This window comes from Paroedura picta, chromosome 7 (genome assembly GCF_049243985.1).
Source record: "Paroedura picta isolate Pp20150507F chromosome 7, Ppicta_v3.0, whole genome shotgun sequence".
Lineage (NCBI taxonomy): Eukaryota > Metazoa > Chordata > Lepidosauria > Squamata > Gekkonidae > Paroedura > Paroedura picta.
This window is the reverse complement of record NC_135375.1, coordinates 93,328,766-93,354,696: the sequence shown is the minus strand read 5'-3', so window position 1 is coordinate 93,354,696 and position 25,931 is coordinate 93,328,766. Positions and strand designations below refer to the sequence as shown.

The 25,931-nt window shown below is 44.5% G+C and overlaps 1 protein-coding gene across 10 annotated transcripts in view; it reads right to left on the bottom strand.

Moving 5' to 3' along the window:
* The window catches only part of NRG1 (neuregulin 1), a 680,406-nt gene that overhangs the window by 393,462 nt on the left and 261,013 nt on the right, over positions 1-25,931 (bottom strand). For all 10 annotated transcript variants that reach the window (XR_013232658.1, XM_077345430.1, XM_077345424.1 and 7 more), the window contains exon 2: positions 14,824-14,898. Coding sequence is in view for 9 of the 10 variants with exons in the window: in XM_077345430.1 (XP_077201545.1) it covers positions 14,824-14,898 (75 nt within the window). In the remaining variant the exon portion in view is untranslated. The remainder of the gene's footprint in view (positions 1-14,823; positions 14,899-25,931) is intronic.

Here is a 25,931-nt window from a genome sequence, read left to right as displayed (position 1 = left end):
GCCCTCTCAGTTCTTGGCAAATAGATGGGGAAGAAATGGAGGTAGTGACAGATTTTATTTTCCTGGGCTCCAAGATCACTGTAGATGGGGACGCAGCAAAGAAATTAAAAGACGTTTGCTCCTGGAGAGGAAAGCTATGGCAAATCTAGACAGCATCCTAAAAAGCAGAGACATCACCCTGCCAACAAAAGTGCATCTAGTAAAGGCTATGGTATTCCCAGTTGCAATGTACGGCTGTGAAAGTTGGACCATAAGGAAGGCTGAGCATCAAAGAATTGAGGCTTTTTAACTTTGGTGCTGGTGAAGACTCTTGTGAGTCCCTTGGACTGCAAGGCGAACAAACCGGTCAGTCCTAGAGGAGATCAGCCCTGACTGCTCCTTAGAAGGCCAGATCCTGAAGATGGAACTCAAATACTTTGGCCACCTCATGAGAAGGAAGGACTCCCTGGAGAAGAGCCTAATAATGGGAGCGATTGAGGGCAAAAGAAAAAGGGGATGACAGAGAATGAGGTGGCTGGATGGAATCACTGAAGCAGTTGGTGTGAATTTAAATGGACTCCGGGGAATGGTAGAGGACAGGAAGGCCTGGAGGATCATGGTCCATGGGGTTGCGATGGGTCGGACACGAATTCGCACCTAACAACACCAACAAAAGTAAAATTTCACCATTTCAGACCAAAGCTGTGCTTTTGAAGAAGAGTTGTGTTTTTTTTACCCTGCTTTTCGCTGTCCAAAGGAGTCTCAAAGTGGCTTATATCCACCTCAAATCAAATCAAATTTTTTTAATACAGCACTACGGCCAGATAAAACAGATAGCAAAAAACACTGGGAACCAAAACAAAAATTAAAAATATATAAAATTGCATGATTAATAGGTACTTATTTCTTTCTTTCCTCTCCCCACAACAGACAACCTGTGAGGTAGGTGAGGGTGAGAAAGCTCTGACAGGACTGCTCTGTGAAAAAACCTCTAACAGGGCTGTGACTAGTCCAAGATCACCCAGCTGGCTGCATGTGGAAGAGCGGGGAATCAAACCCTCCTCTCCAGATTAGAAGCTGCTGCTCTTAACCACTGCACCAAGCTTATCAGGTGTCCTTTTAAAATGTTTTAAAATGTTTAAAAGTAAATCCTTGCATACATATAGCTTATCTTCTGTCACCCAGTGAAGTTCTCCATGTTGTGGTGGCAGCAGATTCTGAAAGCAATTAAAACAAAAATCTGCTCAGCCAGTCAGATCTCTAGTTGCCAGTCAGAAGCCCAGGAGGGCAAAAGCCCCCCTTGGTCCCACCCACTTTCCAAAAACAATTGGTAGGCATCAAAAAAGGAGTGGGCAAATGTCACGGTGCCCATGGATACCACAATGAACACCCATGGTTTAGTGCAGTGATCCGCAACCTTTTTAAGGCAGTGGACCGGCGGCGGTGGGGAGGGCGATCGCCCAGCTGCACATGCCGTGCATGCGTGGCCACAAATGCTCAATGCGCATGCACGGCCCTGCTTCCCTCTCCCCCCCCCAAAAAAAGAAGCTTGCTGGGCCGCAAGCTAATTGGCCGCTTTTGCAGGCAATATGCTTGTGGCCTGGGAAGTTTCTTACTGCGGGGGGGGGGGGGGGGGAGAGGGAGCCGCAGCCTGGTGCCAGGTTTAGTGTAACTGGCAGGGACTATCCAATCCTTCACATTTTTGGCATCACCAGTCCTGTTTACTGGAGACGTGAGGGATTGAACCGGAGACCTTCAATGCCAATAATGGTCTTATGTATTTATGACTGCAGGCTCCACCACTGACTTTACAGCCTCTCTCAATCCCCATGTGTTAACTAATGCAATACTAAAGAAGAGCAAACACACTGACAATTCAGAAAACAATCTCCTATCATTTACTTAGGTAGAAGGGAGGGCTTGGCTACAATAAAAAGCAGACATGCAGGGTCAAATATGTTGCTCTGACCCAAAGATTTCCAACTGGGGGTCTGTGGACCCCCTAGGGTTCATGTGAGCCTCGGAGGCTGTCCACAGCCTTTCCCCTCATGCTTTAATGCAGGGGTAGTCAACCTGTGGTCCTCCAGTTGTCCATGGACTACAATTCCCATGAGCCCCTGCCAGCAAACGCTGGCAGGGGCTCATGGGAATTGTAGTCCATGAACATCTGGAGGACCACAGGTTGACAACCCCTGCATGGACTCGGCCATAAGCTAGGAAGCCAGCTGCTTCCATTGCTCCCCCCTCAAGCGTGAGTGAATTATCTCATGGTTTTTACACCTGGGAGGGTGTGGAGCCTGCATGCCTATTCCTACTATACCTCCTGTCTCTCTGCCCTCGGTCCTCCTGAAGCTTGCCTATTAACATGGATGGGGATGTCACTTCTAGTGACATGGCACTTCCAGGGGGCCTGGCAGGGAGGCATAGCCAGATGACACCACTTTTAGGGCTCCTTGAAGCCTGAAAAATTATATCAAGGGCTCCTCCATGGTTAAAAGGTTGCTCTGACTTCAGTCTGCCTGTCATGTACAGTTCTAGAGATAATAAAAACACTAGTTCATGGTTTCACATATAGTAAAGCATGCTTACACTCATTGATTTGAATAATTTAAGTGTGTTCTAGACTCCCTGGGGTTGTATATCAGCAGGATGCATCAGTTAGAATTTCTGGCACCTGCCCATCAAAGATTTTTTTAAACTACTGTTGAGTATTTGAGGAGAAGCTGAGAGAACCATGATTCATGTGCTGATGGAGCACACACTGAATGACAGCCAATGCTTCCGATGGATGAATGCTGGTTACATTTTGCTTAAAGAAATGTGCACATCCCCAGGTCATGGCCATTGCTATTACGTTCCCACCAAGCCAAGATGTCTAGTTCTTGGTTTTAGAGCATATCTTCTAGTCCACTCAAGGACACTGATTTTTTGTACCTAAAAAGTTGTATAAAGAGCTGTCTAAAACTCTGGCTGTTAAAATAGTGTACACATTTTGTGCCTACCAGAACCTGTTCCTCAATGGTGGTGCAAGGTCCTGTCCAGTCACTTACAGTCACCTGTTGTGAGGTTTTCAAGGCAAGAGACTTTCAGAAGTGGTTACCATTGTCCATCTCTGCATAGCGAACCTTGACTCCCTTGGTAGTGTCCCTGTCAAATACTTCTGAGAATTTATGAGATTGAGCTAGCCTGGGCCACCCAGGTCGGGTGCTGAAGTTGCTCAATACAACAGTAAAAATCCCGAATACTCATGAGAGTTGATAATGCCACAGATGCAGACAAATATAGTCCCAATATCCGGCAAGATTAGAGTTTTTCAGTGGAAGACTTTAAAACAGAAGCTTAATAAACATTCTCCAGCCCCCAGCTATATGTCCAAGAGGAAACTTCCACTTCTTCATTGCAATGATGGTGTAGACCAGGGGTAGTCAACCTGTGGTCCTCCAGATGTCCATGGACTACAGTTCCCATGAGCCCCTGACAGCAAATGCTGGCAGGGGCTCATGGGGATTGTAGTCCATGAACATCTGGAGGACCACAGGTTGACTACCCCTGGTGTAGACTGCAGCCAACACACCATGACTACAAAGTGTTTTCAAGGCAAGAAACGTCCAGAGGTGATTCACCATTGCTTGCTTCGGTGTGCAATCTTGGACTTCCTTGGTGGTTTCCTATCCAAAAACTAAGCAGGTCCAATTCTGCTTAGCTTCTGAGATTGGTCTATCCTTGGTCATCCTGGATCAGGGCTCTTTATCATTGCTGAATCTAAAAATCTGGCCTATTTAACTTGGTACGATCTACTCTACTGTGTGTTTTTCCACACTAGGCTTTTGATGCAGTTCATAGTTGCCTTCTGCTCCCTTATATTTGGCAGATTCAAGTCCAGTAGCACCTTAAAAGACCAACAAGATTTTCCGGGGATAAAATTTCAAGGGTGAAAGCTGCCACTATCAAATACACACAGGAAAGGAAATCTCTGAGCCCACATATCCCAGAAGGAAGGTGGAAGGGTGTTAAAAAGAAGGGAGTCAGGATGCTAACGTACAATGCAAAATGTCATCAGCTTGATTAGAGCTGGGAAGAAATGCTTAGGGGCAGAAGATTAGCATTTCTAGTGAGATAAAAATCCTGTTTCCCTATTCATGCCTGCCCCCATATATGCAGAGGTCTGTGTGTATCCCTGCAGGGTACATTGTTCTGAATTTGCGACTGAAGTCAGCAAACGTGTGCTGCGATCTCTAAGCTTCTCTGTTTGAGGGCAGTCACACTTAGGTCATCGAAGGCAGGTCCTGGAAGATTAAGATGCTCTCCCAGTGGCTTTTCAATGTTGTGATGTTTAATGTCAAATTTGTCAAAGGGAGTTTTGATCCTCAAAAGCTTATACCCTGGAAATCTTGTTGGGTCTTTAAGGTATTCTTGTGTATTTTATTTTTCTGGTGAATTTAAAATTTTTATTCTGTAAGCCACCTTGAACCCTAAGGGGAATGGCAGGGTAAATATCTAAAAGTAAATAAAGAAAGGTGTGACTGAACTTAATGGCCTGCAGGCCATCACAATTATCCACCAGAAACTATAGTCTGCCCCCCCCCCCAAGTTTCCTCTATGTTTTTTAGTTCAGGCCAGAGACCGGTACTGGTCCGTTGACCAGTCGGTACCAGGCCGCAGCTCCTCCTCGTCCTCCTCCCCGGCTGCTGCCTCGGGGGCTGCTCTGCCACTCTGCCACCGGCTCACCTTTGGTGCTCTCCAGCGGCTGCCATGGCTGGGGCTCCCCCTCGGCCTGGCACTGCGCAGCAGCTACTGTCAGCACCCCCCAGTGGGCAGCGGGAAGTCAGGGGTGCCAGCAGGAAAGCAAGTGGAGCAGGGGCTCCGGCGGCACATGCTACTCCGGAGGTAAGAAAAACTTGAAGTGGGGGAGTACCACTAGGCAAATGATATTGCCTGTAAAGGAAAAGAAAACCTGATGTAGTCAAGAAGTCAAGCTGGGAGCAAAAACCTGGCATGGAAAAACCTGTTACTGGTGGAGCCCTCCAGAGCCTCAAAGCCTTTCCCAATATGTGTTACTCAGGAGCATTTAACTGTAAATGCCAGGTATTGAACAGGGGAACTTCTGTATGTCTTGATAGTTACTGACACCAACAGTAAAGAGTGAATTTTTGTATGCACCTTGTATTCTGTGTTGGATTAATACAGAACCCCAGGAAAGATGCTCTAGAAATTCTGAAGCTAAGAAAGATACACTTGAGCCTCCCAAAACTTTAATGCAAAGCTTTTCCACTGAAGACAACATGTTTACTTATTGTAAGAGCTGCAGGAAGACAGCACATTTCAATTTCTCAGCGCTAATATCTCATGAATGTTTAATTGAATCAAATTGTTCCCAACTGAGTGAACCTGAGAACGTTGGAGTCACTATTTAAGTGCCAGGAAACCTGTTTTCTGCTAAAAACTGCTGATAAAGCATTGCAACTCAGTGGAATGTCAACATAATTTTAATTAATTAAAAGTTATTAGGTAATGTGATGAGGCTCAATTAAGGCCAGTGGAGAAGACGACTAAATTAAATCAGATGCTCTCTATTCGGGGCAAACTTTATTACAGAAGATGAGCGAGAAGCTTTTGTATTTTGATTTTTAATAAAAGAAACTGACTTTGCAAAAGCTTCTTCAGCTTTTTTTGTTGTGTGTCTTTTCTTCAAAGATAATTTTGTCAGCAAGGTCTGTCTTCAACTAGAGATTCTAATAGTTCTTATTACATATTCTCTTGGTGGCATGAATGGTTTACTTAAAAATTGATCAGATTCATTTATTTGATTTTTTTAAAAATCTCATAGGCTGAAAAATGGTGATTGCCCAAAGTCAGGCAATGAGCTCAGTACCCAAATTGTAATCTGAACTTGGTTCTCTCCAGTCTCTGAACTTGGTTCTGCATCTGGGTCAGAAAAATGAAAAGCATACCTACTGGATGGGGGATGCGCTTCTAGGTAACACTGTGTGTGAACGAGACCTTGGGGTACTTGTGGATTGTAAACTAAACATGAGCAGGCAGTGTGATGCAGCGGTAAAAAAGGCGAATGCCATTTTCGGCTGTATCAATAGGGGCATCACATCAAAATCACAAGATGTCATAGTCCTATGTATACGGCACTGGTCAGATCACACCTGGAGTACTGTAGTTCTGGAGGCCTCACTTCAAGAAGGACGTAGATAAAATTGAAAGGGTACAGAGGAGAGCGACGAGGATGATCTGGGGCCAAGGGACCAAGCCCTATGAAGATAGGTTGAGGGACTTGGGAATGTTCAGCCTGGAGAAAAGGAGGTTGAGAGGGGACATGATAGCCCTCTTTAAGTATTTGAAAGGTTGTCATTTGGAGGAGGGCAGGATGTTGTTCCCTTTGGCTGCAGAGGAAAGGACACGTAGTAATGGGTTTAAACTGGGTTTAAACTACAAGTACAACGATATAGGCTAGATATCAGGAAAAGAATTTTCACAGTCAGAGTAGTTCAGTGGTGGAATAGGCTGCCTAAGGAGGTGGTAAGCTCCCCCTCACTGGCAGTCTTCAAGCAAAGGTTGGATACACACTTTTCTTGGAAGCTTCAGGATGCTTAGGGCTGATCCTGCGTTGAGCAGTAGGTTGGACTAGATGGCCTGTATGGCCCCTTCCAACTCTATGATTCTATGATTCAGTCCTAAGAGGTATTCAGACACTATGAACTTTAGTTTGAATAATCCTGGTTTATAGCACCTCTCCCCTTCTCGTGCACAGAGCCAAGACTGAAGACTTCTTGGTTCCAGAAGGCTTAAATCTAGCAATAATTTGCTGTCAAGTCAGAATCTGTGTCCTTCAAAAAAAATAGATCTTGTCTATAAACTTGGATTCTAAGCCAGAATTTGTTCAGGATGTTGGAATACAGCTGCACTTTGACATTCTAACCACTAAATCACGGCTTGGAATTTGTAATATAATTTTTACCTCCTAGAACTTATATTCCGAAGTTCCAATAGAGCATAGAATTATAGAATCATAGAATCATAGAATAATAGAGTTGGAAGGGACCTCATGGGTCATCTAGTCAAACCCCCTGCACTATGCAGGACACTCACAACCCATCACTTTTCCACCTTCACAGAATCAGCCTCTCCATCAGATGGCCATCCAGCCTCTGTTTAAAAATTTCCAAAGATGGAGAACCCACCACCTCCCGAGGAAGCCTGTTCCACTGAGAAACCGCTCTGTCAGGAACTTGTTCCAGATGTTTACATGGAATTTCTTTTGAATTAATTTTATCCCTTTGGTTCTAGTCCGGCCCTCCGGCAAGAGAGAACAACTCTGCTCCATCCTCTATAATTGGCAGCCTTTTAAATACTTGAAGATAGTTATCAGATCCCCTCTCAATCTTCTCCTCTCCAGACTAAACAGACCAATCTCCCCCAAATTCCTCATAGGTCTTGGTCTCCAAACCCCTCACCATCTTTGTTGCCCTCCTCTAGACATGCTCCAGTTTGTCTACATCCCTCTTCAACTGGGGTGCCCAAAACTGAACACAGTACTCCAAGTAAGTCTGAACCAGAGCAGAGTAAAGCGGTACCATCACCTCCCTTGATCTGGACATGATATTCCGTTTGATACAGCCCAAAATCCCATTTGCCTTTTTAGCCACCAAGTCACACTGCTGACTCACGTTCAATTTATGGTCTACTAAGACTCCTAGATCCTTTCTGCACATGCTACTGCCAAGACTAGTCTCCCCCATCCTATATTGGTGTACATGGTTTTTCCTACCTAAATGCAGGACTTTACATTTGTCCCTATCGAATTTCATTTTATTCAGATTAGCCCACTTCTCGAGCACATCAAGTTTGAATAACACAGCCTCACAGAGAAGAAAACATTAGTTCTATGAAGATTTATTATGAGTAATCCAGACTTCAGAAATGCCAGAAGTAGAAGCCCTACAGCAAAGGCTACTGCAAAACTAACTGGTCCAGATGATTCAAGCCAGTGTGTATTACCAAGGAAGGGACAGGAGGGTGGGACTCTTTAGCATCATTATGGGACTCTTTAGCATCATTATGGCACAGTCACATATTCCTTTTCCTTTCCATGGGATTATCATAGTAGTACAGATTCTGTTTGTAACCACTTGGAACCACTTGAAAGAACCACACACATGATTCACATTTTGTTTTTAAGTGTGCAAATATGAAGGCACTTTATATTTAGGGAATATAAAAGAGAGCATGGGCTGGAACTGAAATTGGCACAGAAGAGATGTGGCTGAGAAAAGTGACCACAGAGAGACTGAGAAAGAGTTCAGGTTAAACCAGTACACACGATGGAGGTTAAGAATAAAAGATGTGACAAAAGAAAGAGATAGTCTTTCCACTGACCACTGCAAAACTGGGAACAAAAGAAGAGAAGGTAACAACAGGAACCCTTTCTCCACATTTGTCTTTGTATAGCATTATTCTTTCTCTTATCGCAACATCCATATAATCAGAGAACTGGTAATGGGGTACCATGATAGGTCAACAGATAGAAAGGTTGAATGTAATCTTAGGAGACATGCAACTGTGTGGATATACAATACATTGTGAGCTAATGGAATTTCCAGGGAGGTTTCTCCCTCCCACGCACACATACCTAAATGAAGCTGAAATTGGCCAACTGGTTTCTCACTTGAGGGTTCTAAGAGGGCACCTAGGTCAGCCTGCCACAGTGAAAACAATAAGGACTCTTGTGGAAAACAATAAGGACTCTTACAGACTACAATATTGATAGAAGCATGAGCATTAGAGTTCTTCTTAGCTTTGCTGAAGCAAAATACAGTGTTGAGTTTACCTCAAGTGAATCTCCCATGGCTGTGGGAAGGCTGTGGCTTGGAGGCCATTGTTCCAGGCCCAGGAGGTTAGGAAATGGCTTCACCTTATGTGCACTTGTTGGGCCTGGGCAATTGTGTGGCAGTGGCTGTTCCCTGCCTGTCTGAGCCTTCATGTGGCCATCTTGGGACTAGAATTGTGCGCTTTGGCCGGAGCACGCAACCCTATTTGGGGCTGAGGGGAGTGTCTTCTGGGGTCATTCCCCTTACCTGGCTTTTGTCTTGGTTTCCTGGTTGGTCCTTCCTGTGTCTCTGGGGAAGTCAGGACCCCGGACTGAGAAACCTGTAGGAGAACACTTCACCCTTCTAGGACATTCAGTGGGTGACCTCAAAGTAGCTGTTTCATTGCAGGGACAGCAGAGCCAGTGCAATGTACTAGAGCCCAGCAAAAGAACCTCGTGCCACCCTAACAGCGCTCAGCAGCAAAACTCAGAGTCCACCTGCTAGTGCCCAGCAGCAAAGCCCAATGCCTCCTTGTGGCAAATGCCAGCTCAACAGAGCGACAGCACAGAATCACAATCCCAGCAAGGGGGAGGATGGGTGTGCAAGGACAGCATAACGAGTGCAATTCTCCCTAGGTTTGTGATTCTGTTCTGTTGAGCTAGTTTTTGCCACAATGGGGCACTGGGCTCTGCTGCTGGGCACTAGTTGGAGTGGGGGGCACTGGGCTTTGCTGCTGGACAGCGGGCACTAGTAAATTCATTGACTGCAGTGGTTCTGCTGTCCTTGCAGAAATGCCCTCTCCCCCTCAGTTTCTACTTCAAAGATTCTCTGATTGAACTTGGTCCTGTTGGATTGGCATGCCACTGTGGCACTGGTTCTGCTGCTAGGCTGGCCTTTCAAAAGTGCCCCCCCCACCACTTTCATTGCAGATTCTCTGGGATGTTCTGCTGGGCTAGTTCTGCTGCCTAGCTATTTTCCCTCTTCAGAAACAATGGAGGAGGGTGTAACCTTCTTTGGATACCCATAGGATTGGCCCCCCTAGTTCAATCTTTTTGAAGCTTAAGGGTTATGCTGTGAATGTGGTGCCTGTACCGAATCGATGAGGGAATCCCGAATCTTGCCGAATCCAAATCCCTATACCAATCCTGGTATTGGGGTGATTTAGCATATACCAAATTCATTCGGGTCAAATTGACCCAAACCTGAAAAAACTGATTTTTTCTTCTTCTTGTGCATACTCCTGTAAGTGACTGGGATTGAGACATACATCAATTGCATTTGCATGCCCCCATCTTGCTACTTCTACCACCCTTCCCCCTTCCTATGGCTGTCGGGTTCCCTCAGCAGGGGTGAGAGGGACTGATTGTCCGTTGGGGGAAGGTCTAGTCTGGTATCGCAGCAACCTCACCTGTGATGAGGCAACATCACATTCAGCACACAGTTGAACTGGCATCATCGACTTGGCAGTGACACTGGACACTGAAGTATTTTGGCAAACCTTGTAGGGTAGAAGCTGTTTTGACCATACTGTTTTTGCCCAAATATAAGAGCATCCTGTGTGGCAGCGATGTAATGATGTCACTTCCAGTGTGTACTGCTTTGCTAGAAACATCACTGCCATACTGAGCTAGGTCTTTCCCCCACTATCCCTCCTGGCTGACCAGCTGACTGGTGGCACGAATGGTGGTGGCTGGGGACAGGGATGCTGTGCCCTTGGTGGGACCTCACCCCCCCCTCCCACTCATCATGTTAGAGGAGAAGTGCTGACCTGACAGCAAATTTCCCCTGCCATATCCTGGCACCCCACATCAACAACTGAGGCTTGGTTGAGTAGTATTTTTTAAAACTGGTAAACGCCTAAAAGAGACATTTTGAAGAAGGAAGGCCTAAGCTCTTATTCCCCTTCGAATGGCTGCTGGAAGAGTTTTGAAATGGACGTTCTGCCAGCAGCTAGTATTCCGTTTCCCCTTGAAGCTGAGGTATCTGTCCTCTCAGGCTCCATCCCCCAAATCTCCAAGAGTTTCCCAGTCTGAATTTGGCAACCCTACCACCCTGGTGGCTGGGGGGGGGGGGAGGAGGGAGGGTTGGACAGATCCTGGCAACCAAGGAGTGGAAAAAACCATGTGGGTACAGCGAAAGACATTCGGTTTAAATCATTACATTCTTTGGTATGTCACATTCATGTGTGGCGGGGTACAGAATCACAGAGTTGGATGGGGCCATACAGGCCATCCAGTCGAACTCCCTGCTCAGTGCAGGATCAGCCTAAAGCAACCAGGATAAGTTTAGGGTTGTCCCCTTCCGATGGTACCTGCCAATCTCCAGACAAACAAGATCAGTTCCCCTAAAGAAAACAGCAGTTGTGGAGGGCGAACTGTATGGCACCAGAACCTGCTGTGATGGTCCCCCCCTCCCTAAACCTCCCCCAGCTCTACCTCCCCAAATCTCCAGGTAATTCCTAACCCAGGGCTGGCAACCCCAGGGTGGACATATGAATATTGTACTTAGGTGTTACAGTTATTTTAACTGAGTTTGATTATAGAGATCATTTACACTTTTGCAACAGTGAGGATTTGTTCTGTCTTCGATGTAGCACTCTACCGCCAGCAAGGGGAAAGCAGCGCCGAAAACATTTTCTTTTAAAGCAACCTATTTCTCCTCTCTGCCTTGCATACACCTTCATCCGTTCTGTAACAACTCATCCTCTGATATTTTGCAAAGGCCTAACTTATTATTCCATAAGCTATTAAAGTTAATAGCTCTGGATTTAACTCTCATTTTAATGGCAGTTAAACTTACCTTACCTATTCGATACAGATAATCTACTACACTGATAAATGACTGCTGTTCTTAGTACAAAGAGGATAATGAGGATAGCTCTCTCTATTTTTCCTGGCCAAGGCTGCAGCGACGATAACTCAGCTCTCTGGCGGAAATGTTTTATAATAGCCTGTCTTTCCCCAATATTTTAATTTCCTAGGACCTATGAACATATTTTTGTATACATCATGAGGTCAGAGAAGGAAAAAAGACCCTGATGCAGAGGGAAACATAATTTTAGCTTTCCAAGCTCGTATGGACAACCCAGACATCAACTGGTTCCTTCTTCCTATAGAATTCTGGGAACTGTAGTTCAGATTCAGATTCAGAGTACCTTTATTGGCATAAAGGAACTATAGTTCTAAAAGGATGGGGAGGGGAAGTTACTGATCTCCAAGGCCCATTATGCACGGCCGCCGAAACGGCGATTTCGGGTCACATGGAAAACGCGGAGGGGGAAGATGCGATGCATACCGGTTATGTACGGGGCGGGGCGCGACGGCAGCAAAACCCAGAGTAACCGATTATGCACGCGTTGATCCGGGCGCCGCTTCTGGTTGCGCCCCGGTCACCCGGAAGCTGCGCTTTCTTCCGTGTTTCACTGACGCGGCTTTTTCGGCGGCATGCACCGAAGCTGCGGCCGGTTGCAGCCGGCTCCGTGCATTATCAGTGATTTTAGTCGCCGTCATTCCACCCCGAATGTGCGCTAAAACCCCCGTGCATAATGGGTCCAACAGAGAATCCTCCATCATGCTCACAAAACTATATTTCTTAGGGTTTTTTGGAGGACAGCCATGACAGTCAAAAGATACTTGAGATACCTGAGAAGTAATTTTCACTGTCACTTAAATTCTTCTGGAATTACAACTGATCTTCAAACTACAGAGATTAGGGATGGGCACAAACCTTAAAAATGCCAGTTCAATTCAGGGTTTGGAGCAGCCCCTGACCTCCAAACCAAATTAAGCTGGAATTTCTTTCAGCCTGCCACTTCAGACCCCCCTTTTTCTCCCAATTGTGGTATCCCATGACTAGGAGAAAGGGGGGTGTCACCTGGGAAAGGTTTTTAAAAAAATTCTTTATTAGTGGTCATAGACCAATAGTCATAGTACAGAACAGACTTAATACGGATAAGAAGCAGATAAAATTTACACATGGGAACAATCTAATCCAGGGGTAGTAAAATTGCAGGCCTCCATATGTCCATGGACGCTGGCAGGGGCTCATGGGAATTGTAGTCCATGAACATCTGGAGGGCCGCAGTTTGACTATACCTGATCTAATCATATCACCAAGAAATATAACATTTATATAGTATTAATAAGAATTACTAAAAGAAGTTTTTTTTATAAAATAACATCTTTCAATTTTACCTATCATAGGCTAAAGACAATAAAATTGGTAGCAGGATCTATTTTTAGTTGTTACAGACATTTCTTGTTTCAGCGCTTGCAAATTAATAACCCATTTCTTCCTGATTACAGGAGCTAGCCAGGCAAATCTAGCAGTATTTAACGTATAAGGTATTTATTCATATCTTATAGTAAAAGTTGAACGTGTTGTTTCCTCAAGCCACAAGGACTCTTAGAAAGCATTGTTACTAATACCCCTCTTTGCATTTGGCTATATAAATTACACCCGCACAAGACGAGCTCTAAAGTCTCTATTTGGCTCTCTTTTCATATAAATTCATGGTCTGCAGTTAGTAGCCTGCTATATTTTCCTCTCAGATCACACCAGATAAACTGAAATTAGAGCATAATGCCAGAGGAAGGTAAAAGATCTTCTATATTCCAGGTTCATAATGTTGATTAAGTAATAGCACAGGATTATCTCTGGGGGTGTCACGTGGGAAAGGTTAAGTGTCCTGCAGCCATTTAATTTATCCTTTTACCTTTACCCCACTTTAAAGTGGGGGGGGGGGAGACAGGTTTAATGACTTGCAGGCATTTACACTTAACAGGTGTTGTGTGGACCTGCCAAGCTTTTAGGTTTAAATGGCTGGCTCCCATTTCACTGGTTCCCCCTCCCCCACTTCCAAGCAGGGGTAAATGAAGCCAACTACTGAAATTGCTGGCAGCCATTTCAACCTAAAATTTAAGCAATTTCCTATCCCTCTGTAATTTTAGCATCAAAAAAAAAAGATGGAAGGTTGAGTTCTGCTGGATCCTCTAACACAACATCCACAAAACAAAATTAATTTACATCCAGCTAGTGAACTGGGGTTTGCTAATACGCCAGTGTGGTCTGGGCATTTCCCTCCCTCCTCATAGAATATCCTAACAGTCTAACTGGCACATTTCACTCTATGATTCTATGACTCTAAGAGAACAGGATCATGTAGGTAATTTTCCCAGATCATTCACATCCCTACTGCCTCTCACATAAAACATACATCCTACTCCACAGCTGTTCATGTTCCCTATTATTCGGTTCTCTATCAACCTAGCCACTCAATTCCATCTTTCCCTGAGCTGCAATGGATGAAGCTGAAGACTTCAGAATCTCATGGCAAGAAGAAAGCATTCACATTGATGATCATAGCCTATTTTCCTCCGAATCAGAGAAAAACTGGATTTTCTGTGGAAGAGATCTGGAAGAGCTAGTGAGAATTTTTTCGCCTCCCTCCTGTTCCAGATCCGGTAAGCAGACTGGGATCTTTTGTTATCAGTAAAACCAAGTCAAATTTGGCCAAAATGACTACTGGAGTTGATTTTCACATTTCCTTATGATGGCACAGACCACTTAGATTTTTCTGAGGACCGATGGCGCACTGTGCAGAAGGCAGGATCGTTCAAAGAGGAGAGCAGGAGAAGTGTACACAGCATCATAAATCAGGGCTCCCACTCACCATTCAACTGAGATTGGCAGGGACCCATTAGCACATTGCCAAGGATGGGGCTCATTTAGCTGATGATCCACTAACAGTACGGCTGGCTCGGAGCCTCTGTTTTCCTGCATCAGCTTATGCCTCTGCTCTGTCTTTATGAACAACACCGGAACAAACAGATGGATCTATTTCAGCTGTGAGAGCTGAAAAACACCCGGAAAATCGTGAGCCCCCATCATGACAGCCTTGTCTTGGCCTGGTAGAGATGGAAGATGCATCCTCTTGTTCCCCAGCACGAGTTATCATGACACACATCAGGAATTCAACATTCCAATTGGCACCCTCACCCCACCCACCAACGCACCAAAATCTACTCACTGTTGTAGGGGCTGCTGCCATTGACCTCCGCTGATACCAGGCTTGGTTGACTTGGCCCTTCAGAAGTGGCCCTTCCTGACAGTAAGTGGGAAAGGAGAGGGGAAGAAGGGAGAGGAAAGAGAGAAAAGATCGGAAAAGGGATATTTAGATAATTTTCACTTGAACACATTCCAAGACACTTCAGTAATGTGACTCTTTCAACATTGAGCTCTGCTTTGACAACTCATCCACACACCAGAGTGCTGGAGTCACAACATGAGATGTCACATACAGATCTGCGTGTCTTGCCACTTTGCCACAGAGCCAGTTTTTGAGAGAGAAGATCTAAATGGGGACTCGGAGGGTGGTGAAACAGAATGATAAAAACACCCATTGACTATGCAATGTTGGTCAATGATGTACCCCCAGTATTTCCCCCCGGATCTGTTTAAGATAGGCAGCCTCACTCTACCTTATGAGAGGGCCTCGTTTGTCATATTTTATTCGCTGTAATACTTATTGGCTTGTATCATTAGCAAGACTTTAAATTTGCCCTCTGAATTCGACTGAGGATCATGGAATGACTAGTGCTCGCTGGTCCTTGACGGATTCTTTGCTAACCTGTCTCTGGGCCAAACTAGAATAGTTTACAGATTAACTGAGATTATCATCTAAAAATATAACCAAGGACAAGCAGTGAACTGAAGATATGAAGGCAGCAACCGCCTTCCTCTGTGGTCTGTCATCCTGTCATCAAAATTGAGAAGGAAACTTCCTCTGAACATGAAGGGTCAATTGGTAAATGTATTCTTCATGAATAATTCTAATCTTTTTATACTCAGTCCAACAACATACTCAGCTACAGTGGTCCACCTGGACTGAATTTGGCAGCTAGAACCAGTTTCCACATAATCCCCTTTTGCAACCATGTAAAGTGCTGCCCACCACCATATCTTGTGGTAGTGAATTCTGTATTTTCATTATTCTTATGTAAAGAAGCCAGCCCTAAATCTACCGGCCATCAATTTTCTTCTGTGATCATGACCACTAAGATGATGAAAGAGGTAGACAAAGATTCTATGCACAGTCTCCCCAAAAGGCAGAATTGTTTATACATTTCGATCATCTTTCTCCTTTGTCATTGTTTTTTCCTCCCCCATACTATAAAGTCACACAAACACTTTAGTACTTCCCCATTCGCCAAGTGCTTCAACTACACAATCATTTTGATGACCAGTTCTATAATTCTGTAAAGAGTCATCTTTAACTTAGAGCATTCAAAGCTGTAGACATACCATATGTTGGATACGCTGTGAAGTGAACCCGCAGAGTGGGAACTGTGATTCAAACAGTGGGGACATTTTATGCCATTAGTTAACACATAGGATCTGTCCTGCCACTGGATCGTTGAACTGGTCCAATGAGTTTAAACCTGGGGTATCACATGGAACCAAGCAAAGGCTTTGGTGGGAACCCTGGACTGTATATAAGTTCGGGTGGTAGGCTGGTTTCCAGTTCTCTGGTGTGATCTAAATTAAGAGTTGTGGCTTTACTCCATGAGTGACTCCGTACCTTATTTGTACCCACTACTTAATACCATAGATTTATTCAAAAGCAGCCAGTTGGTTGTGTTGACACTGTATAATGTACTAATTCTTTGCCATAACAGCCAATCAGTCCTCTCGAATTCAGTTGTAGTTCACCAAAACTTAAGAGAAATAAAACTCTCAATGTCAGTGATCAACAGCTCCCACCCCACCATTTGCTGCTGGCCCTATCTGTCTCCATACAGGTGTGAAACATTCCTGAAAGTGAATTGCTGTGCTGGCAGCAATCTCATCACAAGAACAGGGAGTTAAACTCAAAATCCCATTACATATCACTACCATCACCTTACAGTCATATTGTCCCAAATAAAATAAATTGTGAAGAATGTGGATACAGGAGTTAAACAAGGTGAGCATGTATAGTGAGATAAAAACCTATGTCCTTGTTGAGTCCGGGGTATGTCATAGTTTTGAGTGTTGTAATAACTTGCATTTCTGCAACCTCCATTTCTAGCCTCTTCTTGAAGTTCCTTTGCAATAAAACAGCTATTTTCAGGTCCCTTATTTTCAGGTCCCAGTTTGCCTGTGAGCTGCAAAACTTCATGATCATACCCCGGATCCCATATTTCTACAAACAGAAAAATCAAAGAGTTGCATTTCCTTTCACTAACAGTGCAATCGTAAGCAGAGTTACATCACTGTTGGCGTCAATTAGCTAAGGAGGGTGCGATTGTTTCTTAAACAGCAATGTAAATAACTTCTGTTTTTATTCAAGAATGATATGTCGACATTTTCTTGTGTCTTGCAAATGCATTTGGTTCCAGAGGACGGCACATTTCCGCTGAGACGGCATGCGCTGTTTTAGTAAGATAACCTCAGAAATACTCTTGCATTTTTAGCCTGCTTCGGTGCTTAAGAGGCGGTTCAGAAATCTGGTAAATAAACCAATAAAATTACAAAATGAGTTCTTGGGGGAAAAATTATAACACATTTCTATCTCACTCAGGGTAGACACAATCAACTGAAGATTTTACCTGTGAAAAAATTTCCCTTGCTTCTTGGCAGGATGGTTCAGATTGTACTACATCCAGAGGTGAGGATGTGGCATGCCTGAGCATATTAGACAACCATCTGAGAAGGGTCTAATATGTGGGTCTTGGCCAACTGACTGCCATTCTCCCTCCAAACCCATGAAGTATATCTGTGATTCTGTTAATTGTTCACTGTAGCCATATAGGGTCATATCACTGAGAACCCATTCCTGTTTTGCTACATATGCATGTGACATGGGTCAGCCAGTTTGCCTGCATATCACAGAAAATTACCACTTAGCAAATGGTAATCTGAGTTCACCCAATTTCTTTCAGGCTATCTTCAACTGAAGGGCATAGCTACATCATGAGTTTATTGCAGGTGGTTCCAAATGGAATTCAATTTAACCAGCAAGTGACCTTCTGCGTCAATATCCCCAATATATGGAATCTCTGAAGGTGCATGCCACACATCAAAAGTGAACCTTATTTTGGTATACAGTTCAGAAGTCCCTGGCAAAGGATATATTGAGTTAAAAATTCTGCACTTGGGTGTTGTGAATATTATACACCAAGTTATTCCTCTCCTGGCTTTTTCCCCATCAGTATTTTGTCTGCTCCACTGGGCATTAAGGAAGGTCAGAAACAAGACTGTTTTCATTCATTTTGGTGTGTGTACATGTATGTCAGGGGGGAGATGTGTTAGTTATCTTGAGCAACTTCAGCTTATATGATTTCCTTGTTTTGTATGCCTGTGTACATGCACATTTCTTTGATACTGGAATGGGTGACAAGTGCTTATTAATTTTGTGGCTTGTCCACATTGCCCATGATGGCGCACTCATTGCCATGAAGTGGCTGGGCTATGGCCTGAGTTAAACTCCCCAGGCTTGTTGGATGTCCTTGGACCTGTCATTCACTATGAGCTGAACCTACATTGCAAGGAGGATATGAGGGTAAAATGGAGGAAGAAAGGAACCTGGCTTGGATGTTACCTAACATTTCCATGGAAAACAGGACTTCTTGTCTGAGGAGTGCAACCTCCCCCCTCTTTCTACAGCCCAAAGTGTTGATCAGCAAGCCTGAGAGTTGGGTCCTGTGTTCAGAAGGTTGGATCCTGCCTAACAAATCCAAACAGAGGGAGCCGGACAGGGGGAGTAGAGGACTGCCACAGGAGGTGGACATTGCTTCCCTTAGTGTGTGTGAAATTTTTAGGCAAGATCCAATCCTACTATGACTGCCCCAAGCTCTTAGAGGAAGGGGTGGAATTTAAATGTACTAAATCGATGCAGTTGTGAAAGAAATGACAACAATAAATCTGGAATAGCGGCAAGATTAAGACCGTACACTGCTTTGTAAATAGTGCCTGCTTATAATTCAAGCAGCAGTTTTAAATGTCAGCAGCAAGAGATAAATTGGGCCAAGCCCTATGAACCATCACTGTACAAGTTTGCAGTGCCTTATGACTCCAGCCTGATAAAACCGAAAACTTAGGCTAGGGTTGATGCCGAATGCGAAGATGCAATTCACGTCCAATTGCTGCAAAGGAAACTCTTCTCCATTTAATGCTCTCCTGGCCCCAGTTCTAAGAGCTGCCGTTGCATTTCTGTCAGTCTCAAAGAAGGGGAAAATCAGGTGCTCAGAAATAAATGGGTACCTATTATGATGATAGATGGGCTGTCATTGTGTGCAGGCACACATATGCAGAGAAGCACATTTTCCCTAAACTTTGTGCTGATGAGGTTGGCACGAGGTCACTTAGTCTACATCCAAAAGCAGGAGACTCCTGGGCACACCGTCTTAGTAATGAACACTCGGAAATACCAGGTGTATACGGACACTGTTAAGCACCTTTACATTCTATTGGTTTCAGCAGGGAAGTTTTAAGCACGCGTGTAAGCTTCCTCCAGTTGAAACGGACAGCATCGAAAGGCACATATTTGGATCTTGCCCATATCCGAGGAGAGGCCAGCAATTCTAAATCACAAAATAAGCACGGCATCTCTACCTGGCAGACTGCTTTGGCATGCCACCACTTTGCTCTGAATGAGAGGCCAATGTCAATTACATGGAAAACACAGGAGCCCTCTGGCTCACAATATGTTTTCAGCGGGCTGCTGAAACAATTGCTCCCTCCTGAATTGGTCACAGGAGAGTGCATGGTTTGGTGTAAATTCCCACTTTTATCCTATCAAAAACCAGCCAGGCAAAATAAACAGCCCCGGATTATTTGCCCTTGAAAACGAAGCCTAAAACACAGCAATTCAGCAGGTAATCTTTTTCTTCCCGGCTGCGTTAGTCAAGTGATGTTGGAAACAGTAATCTCCTTAATTGTCATGGGTACAGAAGTAGGGTCAATTTTTTTTTTAAAGATGACAACTGTACATACCCACATCAGATTGTTTATTTACTTCATTTGCACCTTGCCTTTCCCCCCAAAGAGAACCAAACTTGCTTACATTGTTCCCTTCTCTGGTTTAGCTTCACTCCAGTGCTATAAGGGAGATTAGGCTGAGAGAGCATGTGATTGGCCCAAGATTGCCCAGCATGCCTCCGGTTGAAATATGCAAGATCTGTTCTGTGCATGATTTAAAAGCATATGAAGAATGACCTACAGGGGGCATTGGAGGAACTGTGTATTTAGCATAGTTAGAATAGGAACATCCTGATGTTTTTCACATATTGTTCTCTAATGTCCTGATGGACTCAGTTGACTCAGCTTCTTGGAGTATACTTCCTCCCTGTTTGCCTCCACAACAGACGGCATGAATGCAAAACAACAGTTAGGTAGTTGTTTTGCATTCATGCCATCTCACTCAATCTCTCTCTCTCTCTCTCTCTCTCTCTCTCTCTCTCTACAAACTTATTTCTCTTCTAAATACAACTGTTTTATTCTTTTAAGCCCCCTGATTCTGCTATCCTCTTTGCATATTTAAACTCTGCCAACACCCCCATAGCAGAACAGGAATGTGAACTAGGCATGCCCAGACACTAGTTCAGCCTCCAAACCACTGCACTACACTTGCACTGCACAGAAATTATTGAAGTTTTATGTATTTATTTATGTTGTGATTTATATCCCGCTGCTCTCAGTAAACTGGCTCATGGCAGGTCACACTAAACCCCCAATAAAATACAGTATTAACCCATTAAAACACCCATTAAAAAACCCTATGGTGGCAACAAATCAATCCCGTGGCGCTAAATAAAGGCTTAAAACTGGTCACAGGTGGAGCCCTGAGCTCAGCGATGGCCGGCTAGTGGGGCATCCAATCTCACACTGCATTCTTCTCTCATTCAGGAAGGTATCAAATCTTCCTGGGCTGGCCTCAGCCATAGACCAGGCGGAAGAGCTCCATCTTACAGGCCCTCTGGAACGTCCAATGCTCCCACAGGGGCCTCAGTTCATCTGGGAGCTCATTCCACCAGGTCCGGGCCAGGACCAAAAAAGCCTTGGCCCTGGTCAAGGCCAACTGAACTTCCACGGGGCCCAAAATCACCAGGAAGCTGCGGGGGGCATAGGGTGAAAGCCCAAGACTGTCGCACAGTAGATATAAAGAGACCAATCTTTAGAAAGGTACGCTAGTATACAGAAAGAGATTGGATCCTGATGTATGAACTTATAGGAATATACATTTAATATAAGATCTACCGCTGAAGTGTAGCACACCACATGCATGTAATCTACACACCCACAAATATGTATTTAAAGATAACAAATGTCACATCATTCTTGTCCCGTATCAAAACTTGAATCCCATGCCGCATTTCAAGGATAAATGGGTCCACAGCCAATCCATGAAGCGTCTAAATATTTTAAATGACATCCAGAGCAGAGATTTTAAACACTGATAGATTAGGGCCATTCAGCCTTCTGAAAGCTAGCAAAGAAATCATCCCAGGGTGCCCTAGAGATTTCCATCTACAAAAACAGACCTCTCCTCCCCCCCTTTCTGTTTTCCAAAATAGAAGCCCAAACCTGCTGCCTCTGCAAACTGATCCAAGGAGGATTTCTACACCAAAGAGAAAAATAACTGAACAGATGCCCCGAGGAGTCATTCTCACCCTGGCATGCTGCTCTTATGCAAGTACGTGGCTGCATAATCTTTATTCAGGAGACTGAGCCTTTCAGAGACCCTGGAAGTCAAAGGTTCAACTGGGTCCCAACTCTGTCCTTGAGTAAAGATGTGAGTCTCATGCAGAAATCCATAGGCACTGAGGTTTGTATGCCAAAGAAGAAGAAGAAGAAGAAGAAGAAGAAGAAGAAGAAGAAGAAGAAGAAGAAGAAGAAGAAGAGTTGGTTCTTATATGTTGCTTTTCTCTACCCGAAGGAGGCTCAAAGCATCTTACATTCACCTTCCCTTCCTCTCCCCACAACAGACTCCCTGTGGGGTGGGTGAGGCTGAGAGAGCCCTGATATCACTGCTCGGTGAGAACAGCTTTATCAGTGCCTAGAGGCACAATCCGAGCCAAAGTCCATCACATTTAACATTACAAAAGCTTCACAGAAAGCTCACTGCAGAGGAAAGTGGCAGTGGCCCATCTTTCTGCAACCATTTAATGGGCTGTCCGAAGTATAGGGCAGTGTTACTCTAGTGCATGCTCCTGATATATACAGCTCTTCCCGGTTGGCCTTGCCACTAGTTTATTGAGCTGGGCAGTAATAGAAGTTTAACAACCTAGAACAGTTAAGAGTGACAAATTACAGAAGGTACAGGAAGATTTATTTTGAAAGACAGCCCCGTTGCAATGCATTTTGGGCCACAAGGAAAACAATATTTATCATACAAAATTGTAAAAAATGGGCTGCTAATATTATTCTGGAGATCCAGTATTCCATAAGACACCTTTATATACAAGCTGCTCATAGAGTTCTGCTTGACTTTAAGTATTGTCCATTAATCTAAACAACTAAGCTTGTTTAAATGTGATATTAAATGCGTTGGTACAAATTTGTATCTACAGAACATCTACTTCAAAATCAGGGTGCATCATTGCAACACATTATATAATTATTAAGAGGGTATCTCTGAGCTTGTACAGAGGGTTTTTTTTTTCTGTGCCACTGGGTAACTGCACCCTGTCTAAAGTCTTGGAGGTAGGAAGGAGAAGGTACAGGGTTTGAGCTGCTGAGCAGGCTGAGTAGCATATTTCTTCTCAGAAAGTAAATACTAGATAGTTCAAACTTTTAATGAACAGTGAAGTTCCTACACCATAAGCAAAATGATGCATGAATCTATTTGGAGTAAGGGCCAAGATGAATATTTTGCATGTAAAAGCCCCCAGGCTCAACCCTTGTTTCGGTGGGAGAATGCTAGAAAAGAACACTGCCCCAATCTTTGTAAAACCACCGACCCTCAGAATAAGGGAATCACTGCATGGGTTCTTTCTTTTTTTTTAATGGTGGCTCCGTCATCATGGTCTTCCTCTCAACTGCTGGCAAGAGCAGCTACAGCTAGATCTGAAAACAAAAAGAGCTTGTGCAATAATTCACGGGGTAGTCAACCTGTGGTCCTCCAGATGTCCATGGACTACCATTCCTACTACCATTCCTACCATTCCTACTTTGTTCCTACTAGGAATTGTAGTCCATGGACATCTGGAGGACCACAGGTTGACTACCCCTGCCCTAACTCTCTTCAGAAGGGAAACACAACATCTGGCCCATCTAGCCAGATACTGCCTGTTTGGACTGCTGGTGAATTGCCAGGACCTCTTCCCAAGCTCTGTGATCCTTCAAAATGAGGATGTTTTGGTGCCTAGAATTAGGCACGGGGTATGATTTCAATAAATAACACTTCAGGTTGTTTCAGACATTCCAAACCTTCTATTCAAGATGAGGAAGGGAGGCAGAGGTTTAGGATGGCCAGATCCAGGTTGGGGAATTCCTGGAGATTTGAGGATGGAGCCTGAGGAAGACAGGGACATCGTGGGGTACAATGCCATAAAGTCCACCCTCCAAAGCAGCCATTTTCCCCAGGGAAACTAATCTCTGTAGTCTGGAGATGAACTTTAATTCCAGGGGATCCCCATGTCCCATCTGGAGGCTGGCATCCCCAACTAATCTTATGCATTCACACTCTTCCTGAACTGAACTGACATGTATGTGGGGACCCCCTCTTTTAACTTTCTGAGCTATGAGGATTGAAACCAGGAGGCTTTTGCTTGCCGAGATGACCTTTGTGTGCCAAGCTGACCTTACCCACCGTCTTTTAAATTTCTTTTAAACCTCATAACTTTTGTTCCTTTTTGGCTCACAATCCCATGTTGGGAAACCTTTGGGACTGAAACATTAACTCAACATGGTCTTACTAATGTAAGGATAATTAAATGATGTGTTTGTCTGACCTTCGCACGAAGGGAAGCCGGAGGAGGGAAACAAAGCTAACTCTGACTACACAGTGAAAGGGGACTGGGCTGAGTTCTTTTGTGCTGACCCCGTCTTTACTTTTACATTGTTTTCTGTGCTGTAAATGTTGACTGTGGTTTGCCAGACCAACCTAAGGAGCCCAATAAAGTCTATTCAATATTTTGCTGGATAAAAAGATGTGGTGTTAAGGGGAGCCTGGGGGCTACTGATCTCATCTCGCATGCAGAGCGGTGATGGATTATGGTAAACAGCACAGAGGACAAATGGTAGGAAAGCAAAAAGCCAAAACAAAACACTTCACTTACAGCATAACTGCAGAAAGAAACGCTCACTGCACTCCCAGTAAGACACACTGTAATTTCAAAATGCGTTAAGATAGGGGCTTTGGTATAGTAGTTACAGTGTTGGACTAGAAGATATGGGTTCAAATTAGGGTTGCCAGGTCCCTGCAGGCCTCGGGGGGTGGGATGGAGGGGGTAGGGTTGTCAGATCCAGATTGGGAAACTCCTAGAGATTTGTGGATGGGACCTGGGGAAGATAGGGACCTCAGTGGGATACAATGTCGTAGAGTCCGCCCTCCGAAGCAGCCATTTTCTCCAGGGAAGTTAATCTCTGTAGTCTTGGGGTGAGCTGTAATCCCAGGGGATCCCCAGGTCCCACCTGGAGGCTGGCAACCCTATATCCGATCCCCAAACAACCTTGAAACACACTAGGTGACCTTGGGCCAGTGTCTATCTTGCAGCCTGACTTACTTCACAAGGTTATTGTGAGGAATGCAATAGGAAATGGAAGAATCATGCATACCACTTTGTCCTTAATAATATACTGATTCCAATAATTTCTCAAAAGGTTGCTGTAGGGGGACTTCTCTAAACCAGGGAGACTTGAGTCCAGTAACACTTTAAGGGCCAACAAGAGTCCCAGGGAATAAGCTTACAAGAGTTAAGGCTTCCTTTTAGAAGTACAAGTAGCATTGGAGATCTCTGGACCCTTATATGCCAGTCAGAAGATGGGAGCGAGTTAGGATGCAAAAGTACAATGAAAATGTAATCAGCTTGATTAGAGTCAAGGAGAAATGTTTAGGGGCAGGACATTAGCATCTGTAGTGAGAAAAGATGTCCCTATTCATCTATGGGGGGGGGGAAGGGTCCTTTGTTCTGAATTTGTGAGTCACTGAAAAACACATGTACATAAGTGCCATCAAGGCACAACTGACTTATGGTGAGCCCAGCACTGGGAACTTGCAAGGCAAGTGAGAAGCAGAAGTGGTTTTCCGTTTCCTTTCTTTCTGACTTCCATCCAAGTACCAACCCAACGAAGCTTCCAAAATATGACCAAATGGGCCTAGGGGTGACCAAGCTGTGGCTCTCCAGATGTCAATGGACTACAATTCCCATGAGCCTCTGCCAGCATGTCCAAGCAGGGGCTCAAGGGAATAGTAGTCCATGGACATCTAGAGTCACACATCTGGAGAGCCACCCCTGGGCTGTACCCATGCTGCCTTCCCTCTGTCCTCTGAATTATTAGCTCCAATATAATCCTCCGATCATCTGCAGAGGTGGTATTGGAGCATACAGAGAGCAGACTGACAGCTCCTTCTGGTGACAAGCCACCAGAGTGGAGGGCAGTGCAAGAAAGCTTTGTCCCTACTAGTAAAATCCCTGAATTGATCCCTGGTGCCCTGCATAATATTTCTGACCATGTAGAATGTCACGGACATGGTGAGAATTCCACCTTTTGGGACTGGTTGCCAGAATTAGAAAAACAAACAAACAAAGCTGCAGCCAAGACATTTTTGCTCTTAGGGAACATGTACAACATTCATTGTGTAAACAACATTCATTTCATTAAGTTAGGCAGGAGTTGCCAGAAGCAATTTATGGTGCTGCCAGTGATGGGGAGCCTCCAGAGATGCAACAATCTCACCTGCAGCCTTGGCATGCTCCTAAGAGGGCTCTGCCACATCCTTAAGTCACTGGGACTTTGCCTAGAGCTCCAGAGTGATGTCCTGGGGGAAATCCCTTTGCAGCACTTATTATAATGTCAGTGGATAGGGCTATAAATAAACCTACTGTCTGCAGTATTGATATTGTTCGGTGTCGTGAATATGGGAACTGACTGACAATAACAATCGAGAATGATTAACTCCGCTTCCTAATAGCTTCCTGGCAGCTGTTGCCA